At 32.7% G+C, this 27,158-nt stretch overlaps 4 protein-coding genes across 7 annotated transcripts; 2 read left to right on the plus strand and 2 right to left on the minus strand.

The window, feature by feature from the left end:
- Positions 1-334: 334 nt before the first annotated feature.
- LOC106665746 (PQ-loop repeat-containing protein 3) lies at positions 335-3,797 on the plus strand. The gene is made up of 4 exons (XM_014392437.2): positions 335-735; positions 797-1,019; positions 3,077-3,197; positions 3,432-3,797. Exons 1-4 carry the CDS (start codon positions 587-589, stop codon positions 3,566-3,568), a joined length of 630 nt encoding a protein of 209 aa, XP_014247923.1. The 5' UTR covers positions 335-586; the 3' UTR covers positions 3,569-3,797.
- On the minus strand, positions 3,574-7,244 carry LOC106665594 (thymidine kinase, cytosolic-like). Its single transcript, XM_014392091.2, has 5 exons — positions 7,130-7,244; positions 6,988-7,059; positions 6,659-6,895; positions 6,364-6,573; positions 3,574-3,875 (listed from the first exon to the last, which is right to left on the minus strand). Exons 2-5 carry the CDS (start codon positions 7,036-7,038, stop codon positions 3,702-3,704), a joined length of 672 nt encoding a protein of 223 aa, XP_014247577.1. The 5' UTR covers positions 7,039-7,059; positions 7,130-7,244; the 3' UTR covers positions 3,574-3,701.
- A 2,183-nt stretch (positions 7,245-9,427) lies between these two features.
- LOC106665757 (protein aurora borealis) lies at positions 9,428-14,530 on the minus strand. 4 transcript variants are annotated; one of them, XM_014392449.2, is made up of 9 exons: positions 14,156-14,527; positions 11,755-11,956; positions 11,562-11,689; positions 10,390-10,571; positions 10,228-10,316; positions 10,075-10,166; positions 9,947-10,013; positions 9,722-9,860; positions 9,428-9,653 (listed from the first exon to the last, which is right to left on the minus strand). In XM_014392449.2, exons 1-9 carry the CDS (start codon positions 14,179-14,181, stop codon positions 9,478-9,480), a joined length of 1,101 nt encoding a protein of 366 aa, XP_014247935.1. In that variant the 5' UTR covers positions 14,182-14,527; the 3' UTR covers positions 9,428-9,477. The 4 variants fall into 4 exon arrangements, with proteins under 4 accessions (XP_014247935.1, XP_014247936.1, XP_014247937.1 ...); XM_014392450.2 differs by having other exon boundaries at positions 9,959-10,013; positions 14,156-14,526; XM_014392451.2 differs by lacking the exon at positions 14,156-14,527 and adding an exon at positions 13,932-14,064.
- A 260-nt stretch (positions 14,531-14,790) lies between these two features.
- On the plus strand, positions 14,791-26,919 carry LOC106665754 (structural maintenance of chromosomes protein 5). The gene is made up of 21 exons (XM_014392446.2): positions 14,791-15,075; positions 15,134-15,275; positions 18,771-18,923; positions 18,981-19,110; positions 19,166-19,289; positions 19,362-19,479; positions 19,548-19,676; positions 19,874-20,066; positions 20,339-20,470; positions 20,535-20,686; positions 21,079-21,168; positions 21,236-21,360; positions 21,425-21,588; positions 21,874-22,003; positions 22,074-22,320; positions 22,392-22,568; positions 22,636-22,863; positions 22,942-23,169; positions 23,237-23,416; positions 26,259-26,354; positions 26,424-26,919. The coding sequence occupies exons 1-21, from the start codon at positions 14,999-15,001 to the stop codon at positions 26,610-26,612; spliced, it is 3,204 nt and encodes a 1,067-aa protein (XP_014247932.1). The 5' UTR covers positions 14,791-14,998; the 3' UTR covers positions 26,613-26,919.
- The last annotated feature ends 239 nt before the right edge of the window (positions 26,920-27,158 follow it).

Here is a 27,158-nt window from a genome sequence, read left to right on the forward strand (position 1 = left end):
CAAAGAGATTTGGAAGACCGAAATGAATATTATTACGTATTCTTTCAATTAATTATTCTTTTTATGTAAGGTCTTGGTTGAAATAGTCTTTTTAAATTAATAAAAATTAATTGAAAGAAGTAACTTGGCCAATTGGCCACTAAAGCATAAATGGGTTATTACATATTATTAAATTCAACTTTTTTTCAATGTAGAAATGTGTGGTGTTTTTCTCAATGCACATAATGCAAACATAATGTCACATTCAACATAAATATACAATATTTCTTGTCATTATTCACGTGCCAGACTGCTTGAGAATCCTGAGAAAGGTTTTCCGTTGATAAAATGATAAGACTTTTTGCCTTATCGACTAATGCTTAAACTCAACGTTATGACAATAAAAGTTTCTCAAAGTCGTCCAAGCTTGTATTTATTGACCATTTCATAAAATGGTTTATTTTCTTGACTTTATTTTTTGTATTTGAAGTGGTGCGGTTGGAAGGTTGTCTATTAAAATTCGAGGTTTTAGGCTTAAGACCTTGACTGTTTATTTTTGTATTACTAAATTTAAAATTATTCTCAGTTTCCGAGAAAAAAAATCACAATGAACTTTGCACAGTTGATTTCTGACGTTTTGAGTGTTATTACCATTTCATTTTGCCTTTTTCTTAAAGTACCACAGATAAAAAGCATAATTAAGTTAAAAAGTGCCAAGGGAATTAATATCTATGGCTTAGCCATGGAACTGATGAGGTATTTATTACATTGCATTTTACCATTGTACTTGGCCGTGTATATTTGTCTTTATTTTCAGTTATTCGACAACTGCAACATATAATTTCATCAATGGATATGCTCTACTTTCGTATTTAGAGTATCCCATAATTATTGTACAGGAATACGTTTTGATTTTCCTCGTGCTATATTATCAAGATCTTTTACAAAGAAAGACGGCAATTTTTGCTTTAATATATGGCCTCGTATTCTTAGGATTTTTGGTCAAAGTTCTACCATCTGGTGTCGTAACATTAATTTTGGTAAGAATAGTCCTGCTCATTAGACAAAGTAGTTACACTTGTAAAGCATGTGCCACCACAGCAATTAAGTACTAGCTTGGCTGGGGAGAAAAGTATCATTTAGGAATGATGGAGTGAGTGCGGTGTTCAATCCTTTTTAAAAAGATAGTTCCTACTCACAGTAACTGTGAGTAGGAACTATCTTTAAAAAAAAAGTATCATCTATGCATGATTATTTCATGCTGTTCTAAATCTATTAAGTTTATGAAAATATGTCAGAATTAGCCTGCAAAGTTTATGGGGAAGATACAATCATATGCATTACAATAATAGCATTTATGAAGGAAAAAATCCATGATCGCTTTTATCGCAGTCAATGTGATAATTCTTTTGAGCGACTTTTGCCACTTCAATGAAATATATATATATATATATATATATATATATATATATATATATTTTATTGTAACAAAAATTTATGACTGGCGATGACAGTAGTTTATCTATTTTCAATTTAGTTTTGTATGATAAGGAAACATCTATTTGACAAACTTATGCTAGAAGCCAATTTTTAGAGGACAGGGTAAAATATGGGGTTTGAAAAAACCAACCATTTGTAAGTATGTCAGGTTCAAATGCAGGGCCGGTGGATTCAAATCCGGGACCTTTACCTTATAGTGATGAGCACCATGTCAACGCTTAAACCGTTGCGGCCACCGACGCCCTTAAAAAGTTATTTTTATTACAGAAAAAATTAAAGATCAGTTTGCTAATGAATATTTATTTACGATATACTTGTTAATATGACCTCTGCTGTTGTGAACCCAAATTAAAAATAAATAAATTTTGACAGCGTGTGGCCTAGAGAATGAGGTTTTGTATTATGTAGTTGCCATTTGCACAAAATTGTCAGAGTAAGAAGCGGTTAGGCTCTAAGACTTAAGCAGGGAAAAAGTTATACAAAAATCAGAACAGGAGAACTAAAGTCTAAATGCGGTTCTCAACACAATTGTTTTTTCTTATTCGCTCACTTTATCGAGCCAAGGAATAATCCCACCCTTAAATTAAGTGGGACACATCGACCAATGTTTCTTTACGTGCCAGATAAATACTTTGGCCCAGAAGTGTCCGTGTGTCAGTTTTTAGCGTGGCCCATTTTTAGACATGAGGTTGATAGTATGATTCAATCAGATCCTCGCTCTTGGTAATAATTTCTTATCAATTATGAAGATTCTTTATAATTGGTTTAATTTCTATGCATAATGTTGGCATTATATGTATGCAAATACATACTACTAAAGCTAACTTTATTGAAAATGATCTGTAATGTACTTTGAATACTTACTACTAAGTAACTTAGTAACTACTAAGTACTTACTAAGTAATAAGAAATATACAGGGGCATTTTTATGAACTATAGAAACAAATAATGACCACTTGCTTAAATGGTCTCTAGTATAATTTTCTTAATTTTCAATTAAATTAATTTCTTGGTAAAAAAATGAATTTGGTCAAACAAAAATCATTGTGTATTAGATAAAGATTAAAAAAATGTTTAGGAAAAAATGAGCTTAATGTTATGATGAATGAAGTCAAATTGGATATTTCTGTCATACTGGTGAAATTATCATGTTTATTTAGCATGCTGAAATTAGTTAATAATCAGTATTTGTTATTGAACATTAAATGAAAACGATACACCACATTGTCTTATGCTGGAAAATGGTATTGCCCCAAGAATATTTGATGTCACTGAAAATATTCAAAATGTTTATTTTCAATGTGATGGGTGTGTGTACAGCACATAAATTAAGTTCACCATATATCGTTGTTTTTTTTTGCCCCACAAATATAAATAAATAAACCAAATTAAAAATGTAAAACTACTGTCATTGCCAGCAGTTTTCAAAAATATTGGCAATTTCCTTGAATATGAATAAACGAGCTGAATTACCACAGTACATCTTAGTTATTTTTCTGATATTTTTTCTTTCACATTTATTTTCAATATATTTTTTAAAAAATTCTGCATAGGTTCAAGGTCCTAAGGTTTATTGTATATTTATAATTTATTTTAGCCACTGTGTACTCCCATTTCCCTATCGAGCAAGGCTGTCCAGTTGTGGGAAATACTTAAACATATGAATGCCGATTCTGTTAGTGTAACATCATGGGTTATTTCAGCTCTAACAAATGCCAGTAAGTCGAAGTTTGTAAAATAATTAATCATTTCTGAATTTATGGTCTTTTCTTTTTTTATCCTTTTATTCCAATGAGAACACTATTTTTACTGACTAAATTCACTTATGATAATTTTACCCAATAAAAATAGTGTCAATAATACCAATTTTAATTATTAAAATGACTTAGAGTACAACCTGATATAATACAAGTAAAATGCAAAATTTATTAATATTTTTATATTATTTTAAGGTCGAATATATACAGTTCTGATGGACTCAGCGGATTTGATTCTACTCTCTAATTTAACACTCTCCACTATAATGAGTGGTTCAATTGCTCTCATATCTTACGTACTTCAAAACAGGAGCAAAGCCCGAAAGGAATAAGCACATTGCAACTACAAATGTTATGTATTACAAAAATACAAATCTTAACAGTTTTACAAATTCATGTCTCAAAAACTTACATTTCTAAAAACAAAAAATATTTAATTAAAAAACCCTAATAATAAAATCAATATCACAATCCAGTCAATTCCCTTTTGCAATTCTGAAGATTCATGTTTTCCAGCCTGTTCAATCTATACTCCAATTTTTCAAGCTTCTTGAATGGGGACGATTTCTCTGGACAAGGTTGTTTATAGCACTCCCGACAAACAGCCATATATTTTTCAAACCCTCCAATCACTTCAATCTGTAATTAATGATTAATATTATTTTAAATTTAGCCGAGTATTTAAAATAAATAGTCAAGGACAGTATTATAGACAATGTACAAACTAAAGCTATTTTATTTATTTGTTGTTAACTGTTATTTTATATTAAGTTATTGCATATTAGATTAAGATAATAAATTGTTTTGTTGAAAGTTAGTGTTTGTTTGTTAAAAGTGTTTATAATTTTTCCTTTTTCTTATGTCACTGCTGAAGCTGGCTGCACCTTCCTATTGTCCAATCTGACTGTTAGGTCTTCAGGTTAAGTTTAAAAGGGATGTCGAGGCTGCTTCAAATCCTTATGTTAAAATTCTTAAAATTTATTTGGCGAAACAGCTAACAATTAATAGATATTTCTTTCCTTACACATCAAAAAATACAATGAAAACAACTAACATGTTCAAACAATGTTGTCTTCTATTATGTTTATTTTTAATCAACTGTTTTTCAGTTCTGAATTGTAACTCAATTTTTGGCTTCAAGGGATTAGGCCCGCCGCAAATTGAATCCTGCCCACAGACAGCACATGTCTTTCCCAACACATCCCACGACACTCCAGGTTTGTCGAGGTTCCGCGTATTGAACCCAGTGACGATGTCCTCTTTTCGGTAAATCCTTCTAGATTTAGAATCTGAGGAATTTGTTTTATTGTGTTTGATATCCAAAAAAATAAAATAAAAGAAGTGCCTACTTAGGCATGTGAAGTATTCGTGGAGAGTATTTGGCATCCAGGAGGAAGTTCCAGGAAACGTATTTAGGCTAAATATTCCGGCTAAACTGAACGCAGTTTGTTGAACTGCATGTATTAATAAAAAACGACATTACGGGGATGCAATGTAACCTCAACAACCGATCAGGAAGAAGAAGAAAATCGGAAAAAAAAATTATGCCTGTATGCCTAAGGTAAGAATGTTTGTTATTAATCTTACACTGAGGAATAAATAAAGTAAATAATGTTACTAGTACGATTTTAGATTTACTTCCGAAATACCACCTAGTTCGTAGGTTTAAACAGTTAGAATTTAGGTAAACATTTTCAAGGGTGCTTTGATTGTAAATTAGAAAAAAAAAACTGAAAGAAAAAGTCATAACTACTTGATTTATCATTACTACTTTATTAACCTTACAATATTATTAAAGAAGCAATAGTAATATAATTATTAATGTAACATCAAGGTGTGATCAAATGTTAATGTGAAAATTTGTGAGAATCTGTTGTTGGGAGTGTGGTAGTTGTGGGGGGGGATGGTGGTGGGGCCGGGTCTCGGCAGGTTTGGCCGGCAAGGTTGTCAGAATGGGAGCAGAGTGTATTAGCCCCAGCTACCTCGAGGAAGTATCGGATGTATTTTCCATGGTATCTAGATGTGAATGGTTTTTATCCACGTCCTCCAATGAGGAGTCCATCCAAGCAGTAATTTAACAGAGAGAAGAAAACTCCCCGCCCTTCCTCCCACCTTATTTGCTTGCCACTCACGCTGGTCATGGTAGCTGGTAGTTTGAGAAGTCATGGGTAATATGATAACATAAACCAAAAAAAAAATTATTAAAGAAAATTATTTATAGAGGCTGTAACAATCCCGAGGGCAAAGTTTCTTGTAAACAGTCCTGATCTAATGCAACAGGCTGGATGAAAAAGCTTGGGTATTGTGACAGCACCATAGCAGAGTTGGAAGAGGTACTTTCAGTTTCATCTGAAAACAAGGGAGTTAAAGAAAACGTTTTTCCAGTGTTTTCAAGTTCGTTCTCTTCCTCTGCTTGAGTCACTGCTTGATAAATCTTATTACAGACTTGTCTCTGATACTTCTTTGTAAGGCCTTTTGTCTTGTTGTACATTGACAAAAAAAAATTGATAAAGAGCATCGTTATTCTGTAATTTATCTTGCTGGAGGACTTGAGAATCTGTAGAAGGAGGTTCTTGCTAATTCGCGATTACGAGCTCTCTTTTCAAAATTTTCAATTAAGCGACCAATTGAATTTGATACTTGCTCACTATTTTTGTGCTTTTGTCATGGCATTTCGAAGACGTCAGACTATCTATTTGGTTCGTCTGATTTGCCTGCTAGCTCGTCTTCATCCAGTTGTGCAGGGTCTTCTTCATATTTTCTATCTTCTTCTTTAGTGGTATTACTTTCTGTAGATGGTTCCTTCCCTATATTTGTGAATGTGAATGTTTATTTTTTTATATAATGAATTAAAAATTCCATCTGGTGCTGGTAGACCGTGGCTTTTGAGTATATGCCTTAAAACCACTTTTCTGCATTTTTTGTCGTTGTAGTGCTTCCCGATGACGTTCTCGAAGTTTCGAAGAAAGTGCAAATCAATGAGCCCTTCCCTGTCTTTTTACTTAAGTAGACAGACAAAAAAGAACGATTTGACAGCACTACATATCTTAATTTACTTCAAAGATACAAATCAAAGGAATGCTGTATTTAAATTGCTTTAAATAAATAGTTAAAGTAATGTTCTCACATCTGTCTCTATTCCTATCCTCTTTGTGAATGAAGCTTTGCTTCCACATGACATGCACACAGCCGAGAGCTTGACAACAGAACATGAAAGCGGAACAAGATTGAGCATGTTCTGAAATGCCGTCCTTCTATAAGTTGCATCCAACCCATCGACAATGACTATTTTCCCCATTTCAATAAGCTGTCTGACGCACACCTCAATATCTGTAAACTGAAAAGACATCTCAATGCTAAATAGTGATTGTTTTAAATTAACATATAACTATTAGTGTGTTCTAAAATTCTATTGTTCTTACAAATTGGGCTTCGTCGATCCCGATAACGTCGTACTCTTGAATTTGGCACATCACACTGGCCAGATCGACGGCAGGTATCGCCTGGGTGGCAAGCCCATCGTGTGTGGCTATGTGCCTCGTGTACCTCGTGTCTTTGGCATATCGCACTATCACGCACGCACTATCAGACAGCTTGTACAGTCTGATCCTCTTTAAAAGCTCGGACGTTTTACCAGAAAACATCGGGCCGAAAATCAACTAAAGAGGAATAACATTTTTTTAGCACAGTTAGTAAAAACGCCAAAACCACACAACGAATATAAGAAAACAAAGTTTTGGTCGAATCTTACGTGTAATTCGCCCGATCTTTTTCTTGACTGACATCGATCAAGTGAAGCCATCGGTCAATGAAATTCTTTTTTCTAAATAGAACATGAAGAATATTATTTGTAATTCGTACTAGAAATAAAATCGATGCTTTATAACACTTACACCCTGATCCAAAATTCCAAATACAAGATAACCGTTAACTGTTTATCTCAGTAATATCCCGCTTACTTCCCGACCAATCCTACCTCAAAAATTGACTTTAATAACAGTTTTTTTATTTAAATCGCCAGTGTTTTTTTAATTGACACTGTCTTTTCAAATACAAATTTACAAGCCACGAAATATTTTCTTTATATTTAAATTAAATTAGTTTAGTGTTCTGCAACTACCTAACGATTGTATATTGGTCTATGATATTTGACTACATCACCTTTAATTATTAGAATTTGTCTCTTGACTAGATAAAAAAATGAAAATTACTGAATATTGAGAATTCTTTATAATGTCGACTGCAAAACAAATAAATTGCTGTTTTTACAGTTTTTGATAGTAGATTTGATTTCACTTTCCTTAGACGGGTGCTTCCCAAACTGTGTTTTGCGGCGGGCTTCGAGAAAAAATAATTACAATAAATTTAGAATGAATAATAAAATTTAAAAAACTAATAACAATGAGTAGAGAAAACGAGTTCTTTTTTTTAAATTTTATTTTACAGTAGCAGTGATTTGTGTTCTTCACATACATGCTACAGCTATGAAATGCCAGTCCGCCAAAACAAAGTTTTGAATGGAACAAATTATTAATTATTTCAAGTCATGGCCTTTGAAGTCAAGACTTTTCACAGTACTATGTGATGATATGGCAATCCTTCATCATTCCCTGATTTTCCATACAGAAGTGAAGTGGCGAACGAATACAGGTATTATGTTTTGAAGTCTTATCTTGTTGATGGACCACAGTTGTCAAATTGGCCTTTTTCAATCATGAGAAACGGCAATGTATACTGTCGTATTTCTGAGAGTCTTTCTTTGCATGGGAATAGTTTAACAATTTTCGATGCAAATGGCAATGTTCATGCATTAAAAAAAAGTTTTGGGATGAATCTATTGAAAAGGAAGAGGTGGTATATTCCTGTGGTAAATGATTAAAAAAAAACAAATGGGAGCTTGCGAATGGCACATTGATTAATGAAATATGTAGACACTCTCAAAGTTGGGAGATTTCCTTTGAGTTCTACTTCCCAACAGATTGAGAGACAATGCTGCACGATCTTGAATGAGTAGTCAAAACTGTTTTCAATTGCGACAAGAGAACCAAATCTTCAAGTGAATATGAATATTACTTCAGATTCCACGCTAAAATCTACTGTCAAGTCCGATACTTGCCACTATTTTTGATTCCGTCTGGGAAACAAAAAATTTCAACCACTTGTTGAAAAAGCAAAAAGTTTTCTTCTTCCATTTGATACAACTTACCTATGCGAATCCGGGTTTTCTTTCTTTTAGCCACCAATATTAAATTTCAAAGCTGTCTAGATCGCTCAACCTGACATCTGTCTCCACTCTCCAGTTATAAAAAATTAACCCCAACATATCCAAATTGTTGCACATATGTGCAGGCTAAAACCTCACTCTTCCCATTAATTTATTAATCAGTAATGTTCAAATTATTACTTTTGAATTTGGCTCGAGTTTTACCTACCTATTCATTTGGTTCTGCCCAATTAGATTTTTTTGTGTTCCGGATTTTATGAATGTTAAGTATGCTGTTTTCATAGTGATATCCCTCTCCATCACCTAATTAGGAATGGACTGGCTAATTTAAAAAATTTTAATTTACCCCTAACCATCCCGCAAAACATTTCTCTCGCTATTGCGTTCAACAACACTCCTTTATCTCATAAAATCAATTTTAAGACCTAATCATCGCTGTTTCAAATTTGAAAATTTAAATTATGCATTGGCAGTAATGAATAAACTATTGAAACAGTTCACTATTTCTCTATTCGGATCAATCAATTGAAGGAAAGACAACGAACAAAAAAAGAAGAAGAGTAGCAATCCTCTGTTGTGTTGGACCTTCTTTCAAGGCTATCATTACCACAGACCACCAGCAAATAAATATGATAAATGTATACTCATTATTTTATTGTATTTACCAAGGCTTGTTTTTCTTTTGTATTGTTTGATTAACCTTTTAGATGATATCTATGAATGTACCTCAAAACTTTATTTTTAAATTTAATAAATTAAAATTGTGCTTTAACTCAATGTTTAGCTTTATTAAACACAATCCAGCGAAGATCAGAGAACAGAACTAGCACAATCTATAACAACTAAATGGTAAATATAGATCCATTTCAATTATAAATAATGGGTGTCCCAATACTACAATCTTGCTGAAATGGATTTACTTTGTATATATTTTTAGAATTTTTTAAAGGACATTATCAAAAAAGAGTTTACAGACAGCAGTATTAAATGTAGTTTATTTTTTATGTCAAAATTATTTCAGTGGAAAATCAAATCGTCCATTGTACTATACCCTGTATCTTGGGGATCATTGCACATGCTTTTTTGCATTGTTTTAGTCGTAGAATTAAAAATCCCACAATGATTGCTCCCTAATGGTTCTGCCAGAAGTTCACATATTAGTTCGTTTTTGTCATTGTGTGTTAAATGATTACCTGAAAATGGATAACATTTAAGAATATGAACTGTTGTTTATAAACAAGACCCTGAAAAAATATCTTACCTGACAGTTTATTATCAAAGCGTAAAGATGTATTTACACTGGCAAACGATTCATTATTTGATTTTGAATTGATTGGGGACAAGTCAGGGCTTGATAATTCGATTATCACGTCTGTTTTGTCATTACAGTTGCTCCAATTCTAAATTAAAATTTTTATTTATTTGTAAAGCCAAAACAATAATCAAAATACTTTCTAAAGGCATTTTGAATCATGTAAATACTTACATAAATACTTACTATTCTTGATGATTTCACAGAGTATTCAAGTGGAGGGCTCTCAGCTAAAGAAGCTCTGAACAAATAATTAGAACAAATAATTTTTTTAATCATATTGAAACAAGTAGTTGACATACTTAACAGGACTTAAAGTCTCATTGTCCTTGTCAACAAATAGTTTTCTTCTCAAAGTTGAGTTATTCATATTTTCTTCATTTTCTACATTATCCTAACAAATAAATTATTAAAACAAATGCTAATAATAATATGTATGCAAATAGATTCCTTACACAATTATTAGTTCGAAAATAAGGTTTCAGAATAGCTTCGATATCAGGTGGAAGAACAGGAGGTAAAGATAGATCAGTCTGTTCAGCAGCTGTATTTCCAAAAACAACATTGTCGTTAAGGCACTATAAGAAATAAAATATAAAACATATGCAAAAACCCACCGTCTACTTTAATTATTCTTCTCCTTTCTGAAAATTTAGCACAAGGGGTTGAAGAGACAGCAGGAGAACTGCTCCTTGCCTTGTATTTGTTTATATCACAGGGAGTCGATTGGGCAGAGGAATCAAAATGTCCAATTCCTGAATTAATAGGTGATACAATACTGTGTGTCTCCGAAAAATATCTACATGGAAATTTTTTGGTTAATTATTAAAGAAATAATTTTATTATGGTGAAATAAAGGTCTATGCATTTTCTAGCTATTATGACTGTTAATAATTTTTTAAATGTCACTGTTAGCAACATTTGCTGTTGGATATTTTTCCAAAACAACATATTTTTTCAAGGGGCTCATAATGCACCATTTAAAAGCTTTTGTATATTAGACACTGCCCAGTACTGGTAGTTCCACTTCTATTATATTCCCAGTTGCACTAGTTATATTGATTCCACTTCTACAATCTGATATATCAGGTCTTTCTGCTTCACTGTAGAAACTGAACATATCACACTGAATGACCCTACATTTTATTCTTTTAAATTGCATGTGCAGAAACCTACTAAAATTATTTATTATTTTAACATCAGGGTCCTGCCATTGTTTAGTCTCTTAGATCTATTCTGTTTGATAGAAAAAGGGTTTAGTACTGTCCAAAGTGTGGCAGATCCTTTTCTTATTAGGGTTTTTAGAATCAAATACTCCTGACCCCTGTGCCTTCATACCATCTCAAGATACAATAGTGACTTGACCTCTACACTGAATAAACAACACCCTAAAGGCAAACTTTGGCCTTTAAAAGTTTTTGAAATAGATCCACTTTACGAGGGACCAGAGTGTCTGAATTGTAAGGCACTTGATTCCTGATTTTTTTTTACCATGTTAGCTGTTCTGAGTTTGAATCCCAGCATTATCATTGGTGTTTTATTTGAGAATTTATAATTTGAAAAATAGTGTTGTAAAGAGGCCTGATCTTTTGTCAAAACACCGAATGGTTCGATATTTAAATGTAAAGCTTCTTGCATGAAAATGTATGAACAACATTAATGTATTACTACAAGTGACAATTTGCTTAACTAGATTGAGAATCTGCACACAAAAACTAGCCTAGATAAAAACAGTAAAAAAAGGACAGAAATGTAGACTTTTTTCTACCAGGAGTAAAAAATCCTTTACTTCTCAATTACTTCTTGAGCTTTTGTTTCAGTCTTTTCGTCATATTCCAAAGTAATATATTGAGGCGATTCGATGACAGCAGGTTGAATTTTAGATATGTCGTCAATGTTCCAACTGAATTCTTCATTCTACAAATTAAACAAAAAAAGGTTAAAAAATTCAGCAATTGATGGAGGCAGAAACTTTTTTTTACCTTTGGACTCTGACTAATTACAAAAAGTGTTGGAGAACAAGTATCTTTTTCTAAGCTTTGAACTCTAGGAACAAAGGGGTTAACAACTTTCTTGAGCTGTCTTTTTGATTTATTGTCAAAAGATCTGCTCTGTGCAGCAAACAGAAGCGATGTTTTTGGAGAGTCACAGTAGTTCATTGAAGAATATTTAATTTTCATTGGGCTAAAATAAATAAAACAGTTTTGTTATTTACAGAATTGCTAAATATTTTGTCAAATATTAAACAAATATATAAATTTTCAAAATTATTAAACAATAGTTAAAAATTGGGATAAAAGAATCATAATAAAAAAGTACAGAAGATTATTTAGAGGTTGTGAGATGCGGTCTGTTGTGATGTAGGTTTTAGAAAAACATTTTCTTTATCATGCCAACGTTTCGATCTTTATTGAGATCATCCTTAGGGCTCAAAGTGTTTGTTTTCCATGTAGATGTGTCATTCTTGTGTCGTGTTGAGAGTTGCACACAAGAAACACCACACCAAGTACAGAAGGATGATGTAAAAGTTGTAAAATTGAGAGTACAAGAAAAATTGTTTAAAATACAATGAATTCTGTTTCATTTCACTATTATTATGTTATTTCATTTCATACACAGTTACTTACAATACAACTATTTAGTAAAATACCTGTCTTTACTATTAATAGAAGGCTCAGATTGCCTGTATTATCAAATTATTAGTGTAAACTTCCAAATGTTAGATTACTTTTGCTCATGCATTTCATTACAATGCAAGAGGATATACTTTTCAGTGATAACGAACCAATCACTGACTGTGTAGCTCAACAAAATGTTACTAGACATAGTACAATCTTCAGAACATGGATCACGACTTGGCAATTGTTTTTGAATTCAAAGAATGATTCAGAATGTCATCGTACAGACTTAAAGTCTTTACTGATGGATATACTGGACTAATAGAAAACACAAAAGCGCAGTACTTTCAGCAAAACATACATTCTGCAATACACTGGCTGGAAAGTGGTAGCAAGTTCCAGACAGTAGATGACGTGGTATAAGTAAAACTTCCATTTGTGTAAATGTATGGTGAATGTAGTCGATACTTGATTATTTCACACAATTGTACCATGACCGGAAAACATCACCAAAATTATAAATTCGTTTTTCAATATGGCCCATTTTCCTCAATGTGTGTGGAATAATAGATTACTGATTCTGACTTATGCACCAGTTGAAAATGAAGCAGCATTGGTACACAACAGCACCCATTCAATTAATTGTGTTTGTTGGTTTCTTTCTCTAACTGAACAATTGACTTGCTCTTTTGTAGTTTTTTGCTTGTATAATGTCATTTGTAGTATTATTCGGAGATCATGGGATGCGGTCTGGTGTGTCGTAGGTTTTAGAAAAACATTTTCTTTATCGTGCCAATGTTTCGCCATTATGAAACTGAAAATATTGATGTTTGTACTTTGTTGTTCGTAAACTTGTACATTTTAAGGCGGTTCCAGGCATGCGTGATTCGCCAAATTCCAACTAGTGGGGAAGTGTGCTTGGTCATTTGCTGAGCAACAATATTTGGAGCTCGCAAAGCTCGTCTAATTGTCAATTTTTTTGTCCGCTTCAAAGTGAACACATTCATGAAGTAGCCAAACTCAAAGCATCCACTGTATCAATCACCAACTGTATTGTCCAGATATCAACTGTAATCATCAATCAACATTGCTATTTGTAAGGTACGGATTGGCCCAATGTAAGTTGTGGAGTAGCCAAACCAATAATTTGGAATGCTTCTCTTCTTAATTACAAAAATTGGAATGGGCAACAGTACTCTGTGATTGAGTTTGTAGCACCAAACAGTAATCGCAGCTTCACTGTTGTCCATCTAGATTGGTAGTAAGATGAGGACTTGCATGGCACTTGGTGAATATTCACTGCTTCTGCACAAACTGGCTGGTTGTACGAACTTACAAGCGCAGGCATCTCGAGACTTGGTAAATGTTCGGTGAATGCCGCATTTCTGGTGCCACCTTTAAGTAATACTATTAGTAGCACTACGAAATAGGCCCTCGGAGGAGAACTGAATGTTTAATACTGTGTGTACAGTGAATGTTTACTTATGCTTTTTAGAATAGAGTACATAGAACATAACAATAGTACATAGAACCATATGTACCATGCTTAGGTAAGGAATGAACCACAGGCTTAGTAAAGTAATTCACCACCCTCAAATACACAGATAGTTTTATTTTAAAAACTAAAATAATTTAAAAATCAACATTTCTTTTGGGTACGATAACAGGTAAATGCCATATGATTGTTACTATTTTACATATTTTCGCTGTGATTTTTTTTGTTTACATTTTAAATCTATAGATTTAAATTTGAACTGAATTTTACCTGTCTAAATCGTCGCTCGGTTCCATCCTTGTATTTATATTTTAATTAACAACCTCTTATATATTTTTTCTTGTTATAATAAACGAAATCGTTTGTCTTCCACCTCTGCCTCTCACACTTTGTTTTATATAAAAAAAACACGAAAAAATTGAACGCGACGATCGAAATACATAAAGATTAAAAATAGTTCGGTTTCGAAATTGTCAGCCAAAGATGTAAAGTCGGAATAAATTAAAGCTCAAGAAGCATTTTTTCTTAAATCAGACGACTGACAACTACACTGTCACATAGAGATCTAACGTACTAAAATACTAAAGTATCCTGCAGAATGCAGGGACAGACAGAGGTTACTGTCCAGTGCCCCAACGGACATTGGAACCTGAAACCAAGATCAAATCTCAAAAATGAACAATCCAAAGTAAAATAAAAAGTCTCTTTGATTATTTAATATATTTATACAAATGTGGAATTGATATATGTGAAAACTTTGCCAAATTTAAAACAAACTGACATTGTATTTCTTAGCTTGTCAAACAAAAAATTTTCTTCCTGTCTGAAAACTGATGATGAAATAATATGAACGATATTTTAACTAAATAGATATAAATCAATAAAATAAATTAGTTGTAATAATGTCTTTAAAATATATTTTAAGGAGAAGAAATATTCTCCTGTTGAACCTAGCCTTAAATACAAATGGTGCTGGCTCTAAACTTGTGGCGCCCAATACATGCGAAAAACAGGGAAATGTCAGCCGGTGTTTCATAACTTAGTTGACACTTAACTTTGATCTTCGTTTCCAACTGAAGTTTATGAATTGTTGATAGTACATCGTTTCTGACAATGGCATCTTCGGCCTACGACAATGAACAGCCCATGTCAAATGGAATGATCGTGAGAATCACACTGGTCGATTTTGTGTCAGTATTTCACTTTTTGAATCTTGTTCCGTCTTTGTAACTTGTTGTTAATGTTTAGGACTTATTCTAATGTGGAAATTTATCCGAAGGCGAAGCTCAATATAATACTCGGACCGAACGGAACAGGCAAATCCACATTTCTTTGCGCTGTGATTCTAGGATTGGGAGGCAAGCCGACTGTCATAGGCAGATCGTCCAACGTAAGTCAATATTGAATTACACGATTTCAATAAAAGTATATCTCGTGTTTCACACACGTCCTGTCCTGCGTCATCATAATATGACAGACAGATTTCATGACAGGTGTTGGTAAACAGTGTCGAACACCCCCGTGTGACAGATGGATCCCATCCCCAAGATCAATCTTTGTTACCATTCTGTCAGTTGTGATTGTTAGAGAGGAGGTAAAAGTTAAAGATTTGTAATAGTTTGATGGTGAGTAATCTTTAATGAACGGCTGGGCTCCACTAGGGGTGATAGTATTAAAATCAAAATTCTGTCTGTCAGAAGTTCTTAGTAGGACGAGCCCCTCCACTCGGGAGTGATGGCATGACCAAATCCAATGCGAAGAATGCCTGATGGAAATAATTTCTGTTCATTGAGCTTCTTGACGTGTTGTGCATGGTCAGGCGCCTGAAGCTGGTCCACCCTTCGGAAGGGGCAAGTGGGGAAGAAACTTGTCTTGATTCTTCGGCCTTGAGGCATTTTCTACTTATGAGATCAGCAGTGTTTCTCGTAAACAAACAGCGTCTGATAATATGCTAGGTGCAGATGAAAAAGAATCTTACTACCTCTCCCCCAGGAGGTGGTGATCTGACTCTCCCCCAAAGGTAGTTCTTACCATGATTGTTATTTCAATCCCTTATATGAAGAAAATCAACCTCCAAATCCAAGTTTTGTTTGTGGATTTGAAGAGTATGCAAATGTTGATTGAACTGTGCAGAGGTCGTTTTAAAAATTCCTACACTGGAGATAGCCATCTAAGGGGGATTGATGCCGGCTTTACTCTGTAGCTAGCTTTCTAGATTTTAGCAAAGCATTTGATTGTTTCGCATAAGATTTTCATTTCCAAATTAAAAATGCTACAACTTTTCTGATTCTGCGATAAAGCTGATAAAATCTTACTTGTCAAACAGGATACAAGCAGTTAAATATAACCAACAATTGTCTGATTTTGAAAAGATCAACATGGGAGTTCTGCAGGGGTCTGTATTGGGTCCTATAGTCTACTTAATTTTCACAAATGATCTCTACATAAATTTTCCAAGTATACACTTGACTGGTTTTGCAGATGACAACACCACTTCAGTGTCTGATAAATCCCGAGTGAAGGCACATATAACGAATAAGAATACTTTAAATGAACTCAAAAAATGGTTTGAGAAAAATGGATTATGCCTCAATAACAATAAAAGTAAAAATCCTTACACTAAGCCAAAGAGACCTCTCAAAACTCCAAACAAATCCTGAATTGGTTAGCCTACTAAGCATTAAAATAGACCCTAAACTAAATTGGACTGCCCACTGTACAGATCTAATAAAAAAAATTAAATTCAAATATATTTCTATTAAGAGACCTAGCTACACAGATATCAAGTGAAACTCAAATAAAAGCATATTATGGTTGGTATGGTATGGTGTGGTGGAAAGGATACTGGGAAGCAGGGTTTGTATTCCCAAGGCACTGCAGCCTTCTGGCTTATTGTACCTTCATAGTTCCTTAGTTCAGTCAATAGACTCAATTCTTCTTCTTAGAAGTATCAGGTCATTGACTGTTATTGCTGTAATTTGGTACCCTGAGTCTTTTTCGTACGTTAGGTTAAACCTCCATTGAGCTGTTGCTTCGCATTCGAAGATGATATGCGTGGCTGTTTCCTCCTCCTCATTACATAATCTGCAGATGGGAACATCACTGTATATACGCATGTTGTGTAGATGTTTTCTCAGATACCAGTGACCGGTTAGTAGTCCCACCACTCCTCTGACTTTTGCCCTCTCCAATTGCAGCAGTGTTTTCGCCAATCTTGGTGAGGGTTGTTTCATCATAAGTTTACTGTATCTAGCACCACTAGAGTTTATCCACTTCTCTTTTTGTTTTGCTTGGATCCATTCTGCGATGGAGGATTCTATGTTTGTTTTTGTTATCCAAAGGATAGGTTCGGAGCCTATGTATGGTCTTGCAGATCCTCCTCTGGCCAGTTTGTCTGCTTCCTCATTACCCAAAATTCCCCTGTGCCCTGGCCCCCAAGATATCATCAGGTTGTTGTGTTTCCCCAGGTTTTGGAGATTTTGGATGCATTCACTGACTAAGTTTGATGTGATTCTTTTAAATGCTAATGCTCTAATGGCTCCTTGGCTATCGGATCTTATGAGGATTTTTTGTCAGTGTGACCTTTTTTTTTAGATTTTCCAGGGCACAAGCATTGACGGCATGTATTTCTGCTTGAAAGACCGAAGTGTACTTCCCTAATGAGTTTGATTGCTCATGTTTTGGGCTTGTACAGAAAACGCCTGATCCGGTTCCTTAGTTTGTTTTGGAGCCATCTGTGTACCATCATCATACTATGTCTAGCACCGCTAGAGTTTATCCACTTCTCCTTTTGTTTTGCTTGGATCCATTCTGCGATGGAGGATTCTCTATTTGTTTTTGTTATCCCAAGAATAGGTTCGGGGCCTATGGCTGGTCTTGCAGATCCTCCTCTGGCCAGTCTGTCTGCTTTCTCGTTACCCAAAATTCCCCTGTGCCCTGGCACCCAAGATATCATCAGGTTGTTGTATTTCCCCAGGTTATGGGGAAATATGGTATTTTTCTTAGTGAAAAAAAAAAAAAAAAAAATATGAGATACAGAAAGTGTCTAATTAACATGCAGATAGAAGAAAATGCTTTGAAGCCTCAGATTTAAGGTGTTTCCTATTATCCACGGTTCTTGTTATCCATAGTTATGCCATGTACAAATCCCCGTAGATAACGATAATTTATTCGCAGTCGTATCAGTGCATTTTTCAGTGTAAAAGAAAAATGTATGAATGAAATGAAAAGTAAATGAAAAAATGTCATTGCACCATCTTCAGTGAGGAGCTGTGATTAATTGACTAGTAATGTGTCATTCTCGGGAATCATTTTTATATATTACATAAAAAAGTGGATTAATACCGACCTTTGTGGCACACCTCTCATGATCAGTCAGGATACTCTTCTTCTTTCCAACAATTAGATGTGCAATTTGAAATTTTTGCACTAATTTGTTATAAAACTTATTGTTCATGAAATTAGTAACTTGACAAAGTCAGATCAACCCCTGGAAACAGCCAGTGCTGAAACATGTCTAAGACAATGCTAAGAAAAGCTAGATTAGGATGAAAGGAGATGATCATGCTAGTGTACAAATATTCAGTACTACAATTAAAGCATTTTGATTTATTTTATTCTAATAGGGTTAGTTAAGGTTAATAATACATATTTTTACAATTTAAAAGAATAGGCATACTAGATTCATCTGGGATATACTTAAAGGCTAAAATTATTTTAATTCATACACTTGTTTTGAAATGAAACATCAGTAGTTAATTAAGATTTTTACCATTTGTAAGAAGAGTTTGCTTTAAATATTTAGTAATTATTAGGAATACATAAAAAAATGTCATGTCCAAATGGCCAAGATATTTGTATTAAACATAATTAAATATTCTTCGAGGTGGCAGATTACATTAAAAGAGGTTCTAAAGAAGCAATAATTGAAATTGAATTATTCAATACAAATGGAAGAAACTATTCAATTAAAAGGAAGATAATAAATAGAAACAATTCCCAGTGGTTTCTTCAAGGAAAGCAAGTTGCATTCAAAAAGGTATTGGATTTAAGATCTTAAGTGTGTTAATTCATTTTTACATTTGTTTTATTTTAGATTGAAGAAATCTTATCCAAATTTAACATAGACATAAATAACTTATGTCAAATTTTGCCTCAAGATAGAGTTCAAGATTTTGCTAAAATGAATAAAGTGGAATTGCTAGATGCTACACAAAAATGTGTTGGTAATAAAAACCAGACTTTTTTAAAATTTCCTAGTTTTAATTTAATTTTCTATAGGAAATATACAGTTGTTTGAGTGTTTTGAAAAGTTGAAATCTTTCAAATCCAATTCCATCAATAACAAACGCAATTTGTTAGATATTAAACACAAAAATCAAATTGAAGCAGACAAACTGGCAAAGTAACTTATTTACTCATTACATAATAAAAGAGGCTTTCATTGTGTGATTTGTATTTATTTATTATATGGTAGATTAGAAGAAGAAGTGAACACATTTAGAAAAAGGCAAAATGCAATTGCAACCCTTGATAATATGAAGAAGAAAGTTCTTTGGTTACAATTCGAAGAAAAAGAAAAACATAGGGTGGAGGTAATTTATTGGGTCACGCATTCTTTATATACTTATGTTTTCAGAATCATTAACCATAATGGTTTTAGTTTTCTGAACAAGTCAAAAAAGTTGAAGAGTTGTGTGTGCAAGTCGATGCTGAGGTAAAACCAGTTCAAGAGGCCATAAGATCAACATTGAAGCTTGAAACAAACATAACGAAACAAATTGATGACATGGTAATATGAACATGAAAATAATTAAATATTTATGAAAATGAAATCTCCTTTAATTGAATGGTTAAGTAAAAATTAAAATAGCAAAAACTTTGTCATGACATGTTTCATAACAGTATTTCTCAACTATTAAATCCAAATTAAGTTTTAAAAATATTGACTTGTTTAAAGATTATACAATGAAGGACCTGTTTTTTTAGACACACAAATTGACAAATTTAAAACACGAAGAAAAAGAAATGGTCAAGAAACTTTTAAAACAAAAAAGTAAGTTAAACACTTCGAAAATTGATTTCGATCAAAAGATTGAGTCAGAGAGAAATAGAGAAAAAGAAATACAAGAGTGTAAGAAACAGCTGGACATCATTTCTAGAACACTTCCAAAATCTACAGGTATGCAACAATGATTATATTTTGTATAATATTTACTTATGTGTATATGTTGCCTGATCATCTGATCTGCATATTCTCACCAGTTTTATCAATCAAATCTTTTTCATTTGTATTGTATTCATTTATAGATGTAAATGTGTCATACAGAGCAAAGTGAAAGTAGGCAGATTTAAGATATTACTGACATTACTTAGCCAACTTCATCACAATGTCTTAGAATTTATTTATATACTAAATAAACTAGCTTAATGTGTTGTGTATGTAATTTTTAGAAAATGACTTAACGTCAGAGTTAAAAAGTATAGAAGAAGAATTAAGAATGATTGGAAATAAAAAGTGTGATCTAAGGAAAGAGGAGTATACTCTACAGCAAAATTATTCAAATGTAAATGAACAATTAAAAGGTTTGAATTGTACTTGAATGAGAGGGATGAAGAATGAGGGATTTTATTAACTTAAGTTTTGCAGTTATCGATTACAAATACCAACAAGCATGCAGTATCAAAGAAAGTAAAATGAAATTGTTGCATGAGAATCCAGATTTACACACTGCCCATGATTGGCTTCTGAACAATCAACATCAATTCAAGAAGAAAATTTATGGCCCTGTGTTTTTAGAAGTGAGTGTTTTTTATGTATTTGTTATCCAATAAAATTTGAAATTAACTGTAAACAATATTTTTATAAAACATTGTTTTTATGATTAATTAAGGTTTTTCATCTCAACTAAAAACCTTAATTAATTGTAATGATTTAATTGGTCAAGCGGATCACGAAATGAGTGAATTGTTTTTATATTTAAACCATTCATTTTTACTTTGTATTATCATGTATTATTATATATATGAAAAAGAAGTTTGTGGTATGGGCGATCTAAGTCACGGTAGCTCAAGTGGTAAAGCATCGGAGTATTTATCCAAAGTTCATGGGTCTGAATCCCGCCTGTGTGATAAATTTAACATTTTGAAAAATTGTGTATATTAAATTTAATATATTTGCTTTTATTTTTCAGATAGATGTTAACAATGCAGATAAAGCCAAATATGTAGAAAAATGCATTAGGTACAGGGATCTAATCGCTTTTGTTTGTGAGGATCCTGAGGTTAATTCATTTATTTACATTTTCATAAATAATAATTTGTAATTTTTCTAACAAGATAGGTTTTTAGGATATGAGTAAATTTTTTGAAATAATAAGAGATAAAGGTTTACAAATAAATACGCTTCATTGCAGCCCTCCAGACAGGGATATAAGAACTATGTTTCCACCAACTCTGCCCTTGTCAGAAATTAAGTAATTATAAATTCATACATTCCCTCTATTTGATGTTTTTACTAATTAATGTGATTTTTATTAGACAGTTTGGCTTCACTGATTATGTGCTAGATTTTATTAAAGCACCACCAGTTATTTTGAAGATGCTATGCCAGAAATTTAGAGTTCATGAAGTGCCTATTGGTTCAGCAGAGGTCGAACAGAATTTCAGTAGTATACCTCATCAAATAAAATACTACTTTGCAGGCAAATATACTATTATCTTTTTAATATTGTTTATATCATTATTTTGAGTACAGTCAATATGTCATACAAATCTGTGTACGCCATTCTTTTCTCTAGAATTGGCTATAGTTCTGATTTTGTTGTACAATTATAGAATACTGATATTTATTATATTTAGATAGTTTTTAAATAATAACTATAAGTGGTCTCAGGGAAGACCTCCGAATTGAAAGTGTTAATAAATTTAAATTTCAAATAGTACAATTGAATAATAAACTTTTTAAATGATTTATTTTTGGTTTTTAGGAGACAAATGTATTCAGTCAAAAAAGTCTAGATTTTCTGGAGAAGTGATACATAATGTAAAGGAAATCGGTTCAGCGAGGTTCCTCTCGTTTCCTATCAATGATGAATTAATAGATTCATTAACTGTAGCGTGAGTGTTTTTAGAGTATGGTAGGACACAATATTTTTTTCTTTTCTTTAACTTTTGGAATAAATTTCAGGTTAAATGAAAAAAAGGAATCCGTAAAAGTTATAAAACATAATTTGGTTGAGAAACAACAAAAGTATAAAGAATTGGATGTACAGATGAATCATTTAAAAAATAAAAAACGTGACCTTCATATAGCTATTGAACATATTAAAACCACAACAGTTCGATTAAAAATGAAAGAAGAAGAACTTAAGTTAATGGAAGATAATAAAATAGATGTTAATGTTGAAATGGATCAATTAAACCAGTTGGTCCAGGTATTATTTATTTATATTATTTTATTTTGCTGTTCCCCCTATAATTTGATTTCTGATGTAATATTTTTTAGAGTTGTCTGAAAGAATCCGTTTTAATTCAAAAACAACTGAATACAATTGTTAATAAACAAAGTAAAAATAACATATCCTTAAGTCTGAAAAATTTAGAACATGACCAAATCACACGGGTATTAACCGAGAAAGAAAAAAAAAGTGCATCAATCAAAAGGAAAAAAAATGAACTTGTAGTCAGTAATTTTCTTTATGGACTGAAATCACGAAATTTGATTTGTTTAATAATTTTGGTCGATTTAGGAAAAATTGGAAAATAAAAAAAAGGAATATTTGTCTTTAAAGAATGAAGTTAAATTTCTTCTAAACCAAGCAAGAAAATCAACAGACGGATTGACGCCTGATGATGACAAGTTTATTAAAAAATATGCACCTCAGTTTTCGCAATTTGCCGAAAATATTGACGAATTACAGCAAAGTATATTACAGTTAGAAAATGAAGTGGATTTAATCAGGGCAGCTAGTAAAAAAGTAAAAATGATTTTTTTTATTTTGTTAATGATATTTTACAAATGCTGTTATTAATCTTTTTCGCATTTTATTTAAAAGATTTTATCCGATTATAAAGAGCAACAAGAAATTGTCTCAAAACTGAGGGGCGAGGTAGAAAAAATGGAAGTTATGATTGGTTCTGAGGAGCAAGAGTTGAATGCATTAAAAGAAAACTGGTTCACCACCGTTCTAGCTTTGTTGGATGGAATTAATTTAAAGTTTTCTGATTATTTGAGCTTTTTGGGTTGTAGTGGTTCTGTTGAACTTGATCATGGAAAAGATCCGGTATGTACTGTTTTAAAATTATGCTACAGAAAATAGATGATTTGAATTGTTTTGCAAGTGTTTTTAGGAGGATTATGAAAATTATGGCGTCAGTATCAAAGTAAAATTCAGGAATGATGAACCACTGCAAGAGTTAAATGCCTATGTGCAAAGTGGGGGAGAAAGATCTCTTACAACCGCAATTTTCCTCTTATCGCTTCAAAACATAATTAAAGTGCCATTTAGATTTGTTGATGAAATCAATCAGGTTAGTTGTTTTTATTGTTATTTTCGAAATACCTGTATGAACAGTATATATGTAGTTTTATTTTGCACTTTATACTCTTTTTTTTCCTTTCGAGTAAATAAAATTGTAAACTGTCTTGCCATAATGGATGTCTAGTTATTAACAGTGTCAGTTTGGAGAAGTTTGACACCATATAATGTGGTAAGTTTAAGAGACAACAATTACACCAATGGGCCCTTCCCCAGCTACAGCGTTTGTCACACTTCAGAATCACCATGCCTGGCATTGGTAGTATTTGATATTCCTTCACCAGAATGTCGTCACTATCCAATACAAACAGAAGTCTAGTCATACTCACTCCCTCAAAATACTCAATACTTCTCAGGGTTGAATCTTCTCAATTCTCACTAACTCCTCAGACTACTCACTTGCCCCAGGTCTGGGGTATATAGCACACTAGTGGCTGGTGGCTGGGTTAAACAATCAATGTTAATCAATTACATTAATTCCATTAAGTTTACAGACACATCACATACATTTAAAAATTGCTGTAGCCATGAGGTACATTAATGGTGATCTGTAACTGTGGTTGTACCGTAAGACTCTCAGGTCAGAGGCGATATACCAAATTATTCTCTACATGTATCAAGCCTTCTAAATTTGAAAATATTATAATAATATAATTTGAATGATGAGGATGCTATTGTAATAGATAACATTTAATATTCTAAGATATGATCATTGTCATTACCAGGTAGCTCTAAAAGTCCTGACGATGTTTTATCTTGTTTGGGAGTCAGTATTTCTGTTATTGGCCGTTCTGTTAACATTTGATGGTGATCAGGTTAGTGGTGTTAATAGACCACTTGATCACATGCCTAAACAGAACCGTAAACAAAATTTAATCATTAAACATCTGGCACTGGCGCACAGAAAAAAGCCTTCCTTTTTGAAAAAACATAGTTCCTACTCACAGTAACTTGTTTTCCAATGATCCAGATTTCGAGCCCTTAGCTCATCGTCGGTTGAAGGATTTCTAAAACCACGTGGTAGTCTTGGTTGTATCCTTGTTTTCATCATTGATCATTTTCAATAACAAAGTTAGCTTTAGTAGTATGTATTTGCATAGATATAATGCCAACATTATGCATAGAAATTAAACCAATTATTATAAAGAATCTTCATAATTGATAAGAAATTATTACCAAGAGCGAGGATCCGATTGAATCATACTATCAACCTCATGTCTAAAAATGGGCCACACTAAAAACTGACACACAGACACTTCTGGGCCAAAGTATTTATCTGGCACGTAAAGAAACGTTGGTCGATGTGTCCCACTTAATTTAAAGGTGGGATTATTCCTTGGCTCGATAAAGTGAGCGTATAAGAAAAAACAATTGTGTTGAGAACGGCATTTAGACTTTATTTCTCCTGTTCCGATTTTTGTATAACTTTTTCCCTGCTTAAGTCTTAGAGCCTAACCACTTCTTACTCTGACAATTTTGTGCAAATGGCAACTACATAATACAAAACCTCATTCTCTAGGCCACACGCTGTCAAAATTTATTTATTTTTAATTTGGGTTCACAACAGCAGAGGTCATATTAACAAGTATATCGTAAATAAATATTCATTAGCAAACTGATCTTTAATTTTATCTGTAATAAAAATAACTTTTTAAGGGCGTCGGTGGCCGCAACGGTTTAAGCGTTGATATGGTGCTCATCACTATAAGGTAAAGGTCCCGGATTTGAATCCACCGGCCCTGCATTTGAACCTGACATACTTACAAATGGTTGGTTTTTTCAAACCCCATCTTTTACCCTGTCCTCTAAAAATGGGCTTCTAGCGTAAGTTTGTTAAATAGATGTTTCATTAGCATACAAAACTAAATTGATAATAAATAAACTACTGTCATCGCCAGTCATAAATTTTTGTTACAATAAAATGTATATGTATATTTTTTTCTCATTGAAGTGGCAAAAGTCACACAAAAGAATTATCACATTGACTGCGATAAAAGCGATCATGGATTTTTTCCTTCATAAATGCTATTATTGTAATGCATATGATTGTATCTTCCCCATAAACTTTGCAGGCTAATTCTGACATATTTTCATAAACTTAATAGATTTAGAACAGCATGAAATAATCATGCATAGATGATACTTTTTTTTTTAAGATAGTTCCTACTCACAGTTACTGTGAGTAGGAACTACCTTTTTTAAAAAAGGATTGAACACCGCACTCACTCCATCATTCACCATTTCTACAAAAAAAGCCTTTTCCTGTCCATAGCAATACATACTGTGACCAAATTAAAGGAACTATGAAGCTTACAGTGTTCCTCTTATTCTCCTAATACATTACCTATAGACAGGTGAAAACTTTTTTCAATTTTTTTGGCAATTTCATTGAAAAAAATTTCTTTTTTCAAATCTGGAGTATTTTATGTGACAACTCAATAATTTACTATTTCTATTCTATGACAATATGTTCATTAATTGTTATCAGCTTTTGTTTCTTAAGCCAATTTTTTTTTTTTCTTGCCACACAAATTTTAGCTCAATAAACAGAAGGGTAGAAGTGTCGGTGGTCGCAATGGTTTAGGCATTGATACGGTGCTTAATACTGTTAGGTAAAGGTCTCGGGATTGACTCTTGTGGCCCTGCAAACTTTTTTTTTTTTTTTTTTTTAAATTAATTAATTTTTTTTTCCAAATACCGGCACCCCAACAGTTGATATGACCTCTGCTGTTGCAAACCCTTGTTTAAAAATAAAATAAAATAAATATATTACAATAATACACAAGTAGAATAAGTAAGATGAAGACCATAATTACAAGATTTATTTTGTTCAGGGGATGGATGCCTTTAATGAAAAAAGAGTGTATTTTTTGATAACGTGTGCTGTTTGCAAGGATCCTCAAGCCCAATATTTTTTAATCACTCCGAAGGTAAAATAAATTTTAAATTTCCCTCATTTTATTTTCAAATATATTTCATTTATTTGTTTTCCCCTCCAGTGGCTTGAAGACATGAAGTTGTCAGTTGAAACAACCATTCATGTCATTTATGCTGGTGCTTTCAGCGGCTTGAACTCGTTGGATGATACTGAGTGTAGTGTGCAATCAGATGAGGAAGATATGTACAATCCCCCTTTTGGCACTTCCGTGTGGTCAAAGCAAGCTTATTTCAGGGCATTGGGGATTTAATAGCATTTTAATTTAATTAAATTTTAAATTATCGTTTAAATAACTGACTCCTTGGAGGAGTTGGTCAGAACACGATCTTTTAAAATATTTAATTTTTGTTTCACTGTATTATATTTTTGTTTAATATATGTAAATTTAATATTGTAAGAAATGTTACTAGATTTTAGACATTGTTATAAGTAAAATAAGTTAACAATTGTATTATTATCTTTGTATTGTTTTACTTGTTGATGAAGTTTGGTGTTGTTGCTTCCTTAGAACCTCTTTTAACCTAGAAGAATATTTAATGATGTGTAATAAAAATATTTTGGTCATTAGAACGACATTTTTTTTTTTTAATATTGCTAATAGTTACTTCTTTTTTTTTTCTTTTTCTATTGCTCTTATTATACACTCTAACCTTCTCAGCACGCTAATAATTAAGCTTTTAACCACTTCTTGAGTAATTACATCCCAAATCTCAACCAACGTAACTTGCAGCTCAGCTAAGGATGTATGAGGGTTATTTCTTCGTTTTACCCATCGTCCGAGCTTGTCCCAAAAGTA

This window comes from Cimex lectularius, unplaced genomic scaffold (genome assembly GCF_000648675.2).
Source record: "Cimex lectularius strain Harlan isolate CLEC.00 unplaced genomic scaffold, Clec_2.1 scaffold129, whole genome shotgun sequence".
NCBI classification, from domain to species: Eukaryota; Metazoa; Arthropoda; class Insecta; order Hemiptera; family Cimicidae; genus Cimex; species Cimex lectularius.

What these genes read in the sequence shown, in the direction of transcription:
- LOC106665746 (XM_014392437.2), top strand. Translation starts at nt 587, where the DNA reads ATGAACTTTGCACAGTTGATTTCTGACGTTTTGAGTGTTATTACCATT. An exon ending in TTAGCCATGGAACTGATGAG is followed by an intron (nt 736 to 796) that starts GTATTTATTACA and finishes CTTTATTTTCAG; the next exon opens with TTATTCGACAACTGCAACAT. An exon ending in TTCAGCTCTAACAAATGCCA is followed by an intron (nt 3,198 to 3,431) that starts GTAAGTCGAAGT and finishes TATTATTTTAAG; the next exon opens with GTCGAATATATACAGTTCTG.
- LOC106665594 (XM_014392091.2), bottom strand. Translation starts at nt 7,038, where the DNA reads ATGGCTTCACTTGATCGATGTCAGTCAAGAAAAAGATCGGGCGAATTA. An exon ending in AAAGATCGGGCGAATTACAC is followed by an intron (nt 6,896 to 6,987) that starts GTAAGATTCGAC and finishes ATTCCTCTTTAG; the next exon opens with TTGATTTTCGGCCCGATGTT. An exon ending in GGATAGGAATAGAGACAGAT is followed by an intron (nt 3,876 to 6,363) that starts GTGAGAACATTA and finishes CATTAATTACAG; the next exon opens with ATTGAAGTGATTGGAGGGTT.
- LOC106665757 (XM_014392449.2), bottom strand. Translation starts at nt 14,181, where the DNA reads ATGGAACCGAGCGACGATTTAGACAG. An exon ending in AAGAATAATTAAAGTAGACG is followed by an intron (nt 10,317 to 10,389) that starts GTGGGTTTTTGC and finishes TTGGAAATACAG; the next exon opens with CTGCTGAACAGACTGATCTA. An exon ending in CAAGAATAGTAAGTATTTAT is followed by an intron (nt 9,861 to 9,946) that starts GTAAGTATTTAC and finishes ATTTTAATTTAG; the next exon opens with AATTGGAGCAACTGTAATGA.
- LOC106665754 (XM_014392446.2), top strand. Translation starts at nt 14,999, where the DNA reads ATGGCATCTTCGGCCTACGACAATGAACAGCCCATGTCAAATGGAATG. An exon ending in AAGAAAAACATAGGGTGGAG is followed by an intron (nt 19,480 to 19,547) that starts GTAATTTATTGG and finishes TAATGGTTTTAG; the next exon opens with TTTTCTGAACAAGTCAAAAA. An exon ending in TTGTTTGTGAGGATCCTGAG is followed by an intron (nt 21,169 to 21,235) that starts GTTAATTCATTT and finishes ATAGGTTTTTAG; the next exon opens with GATATGAGTAAATTTTTTGA.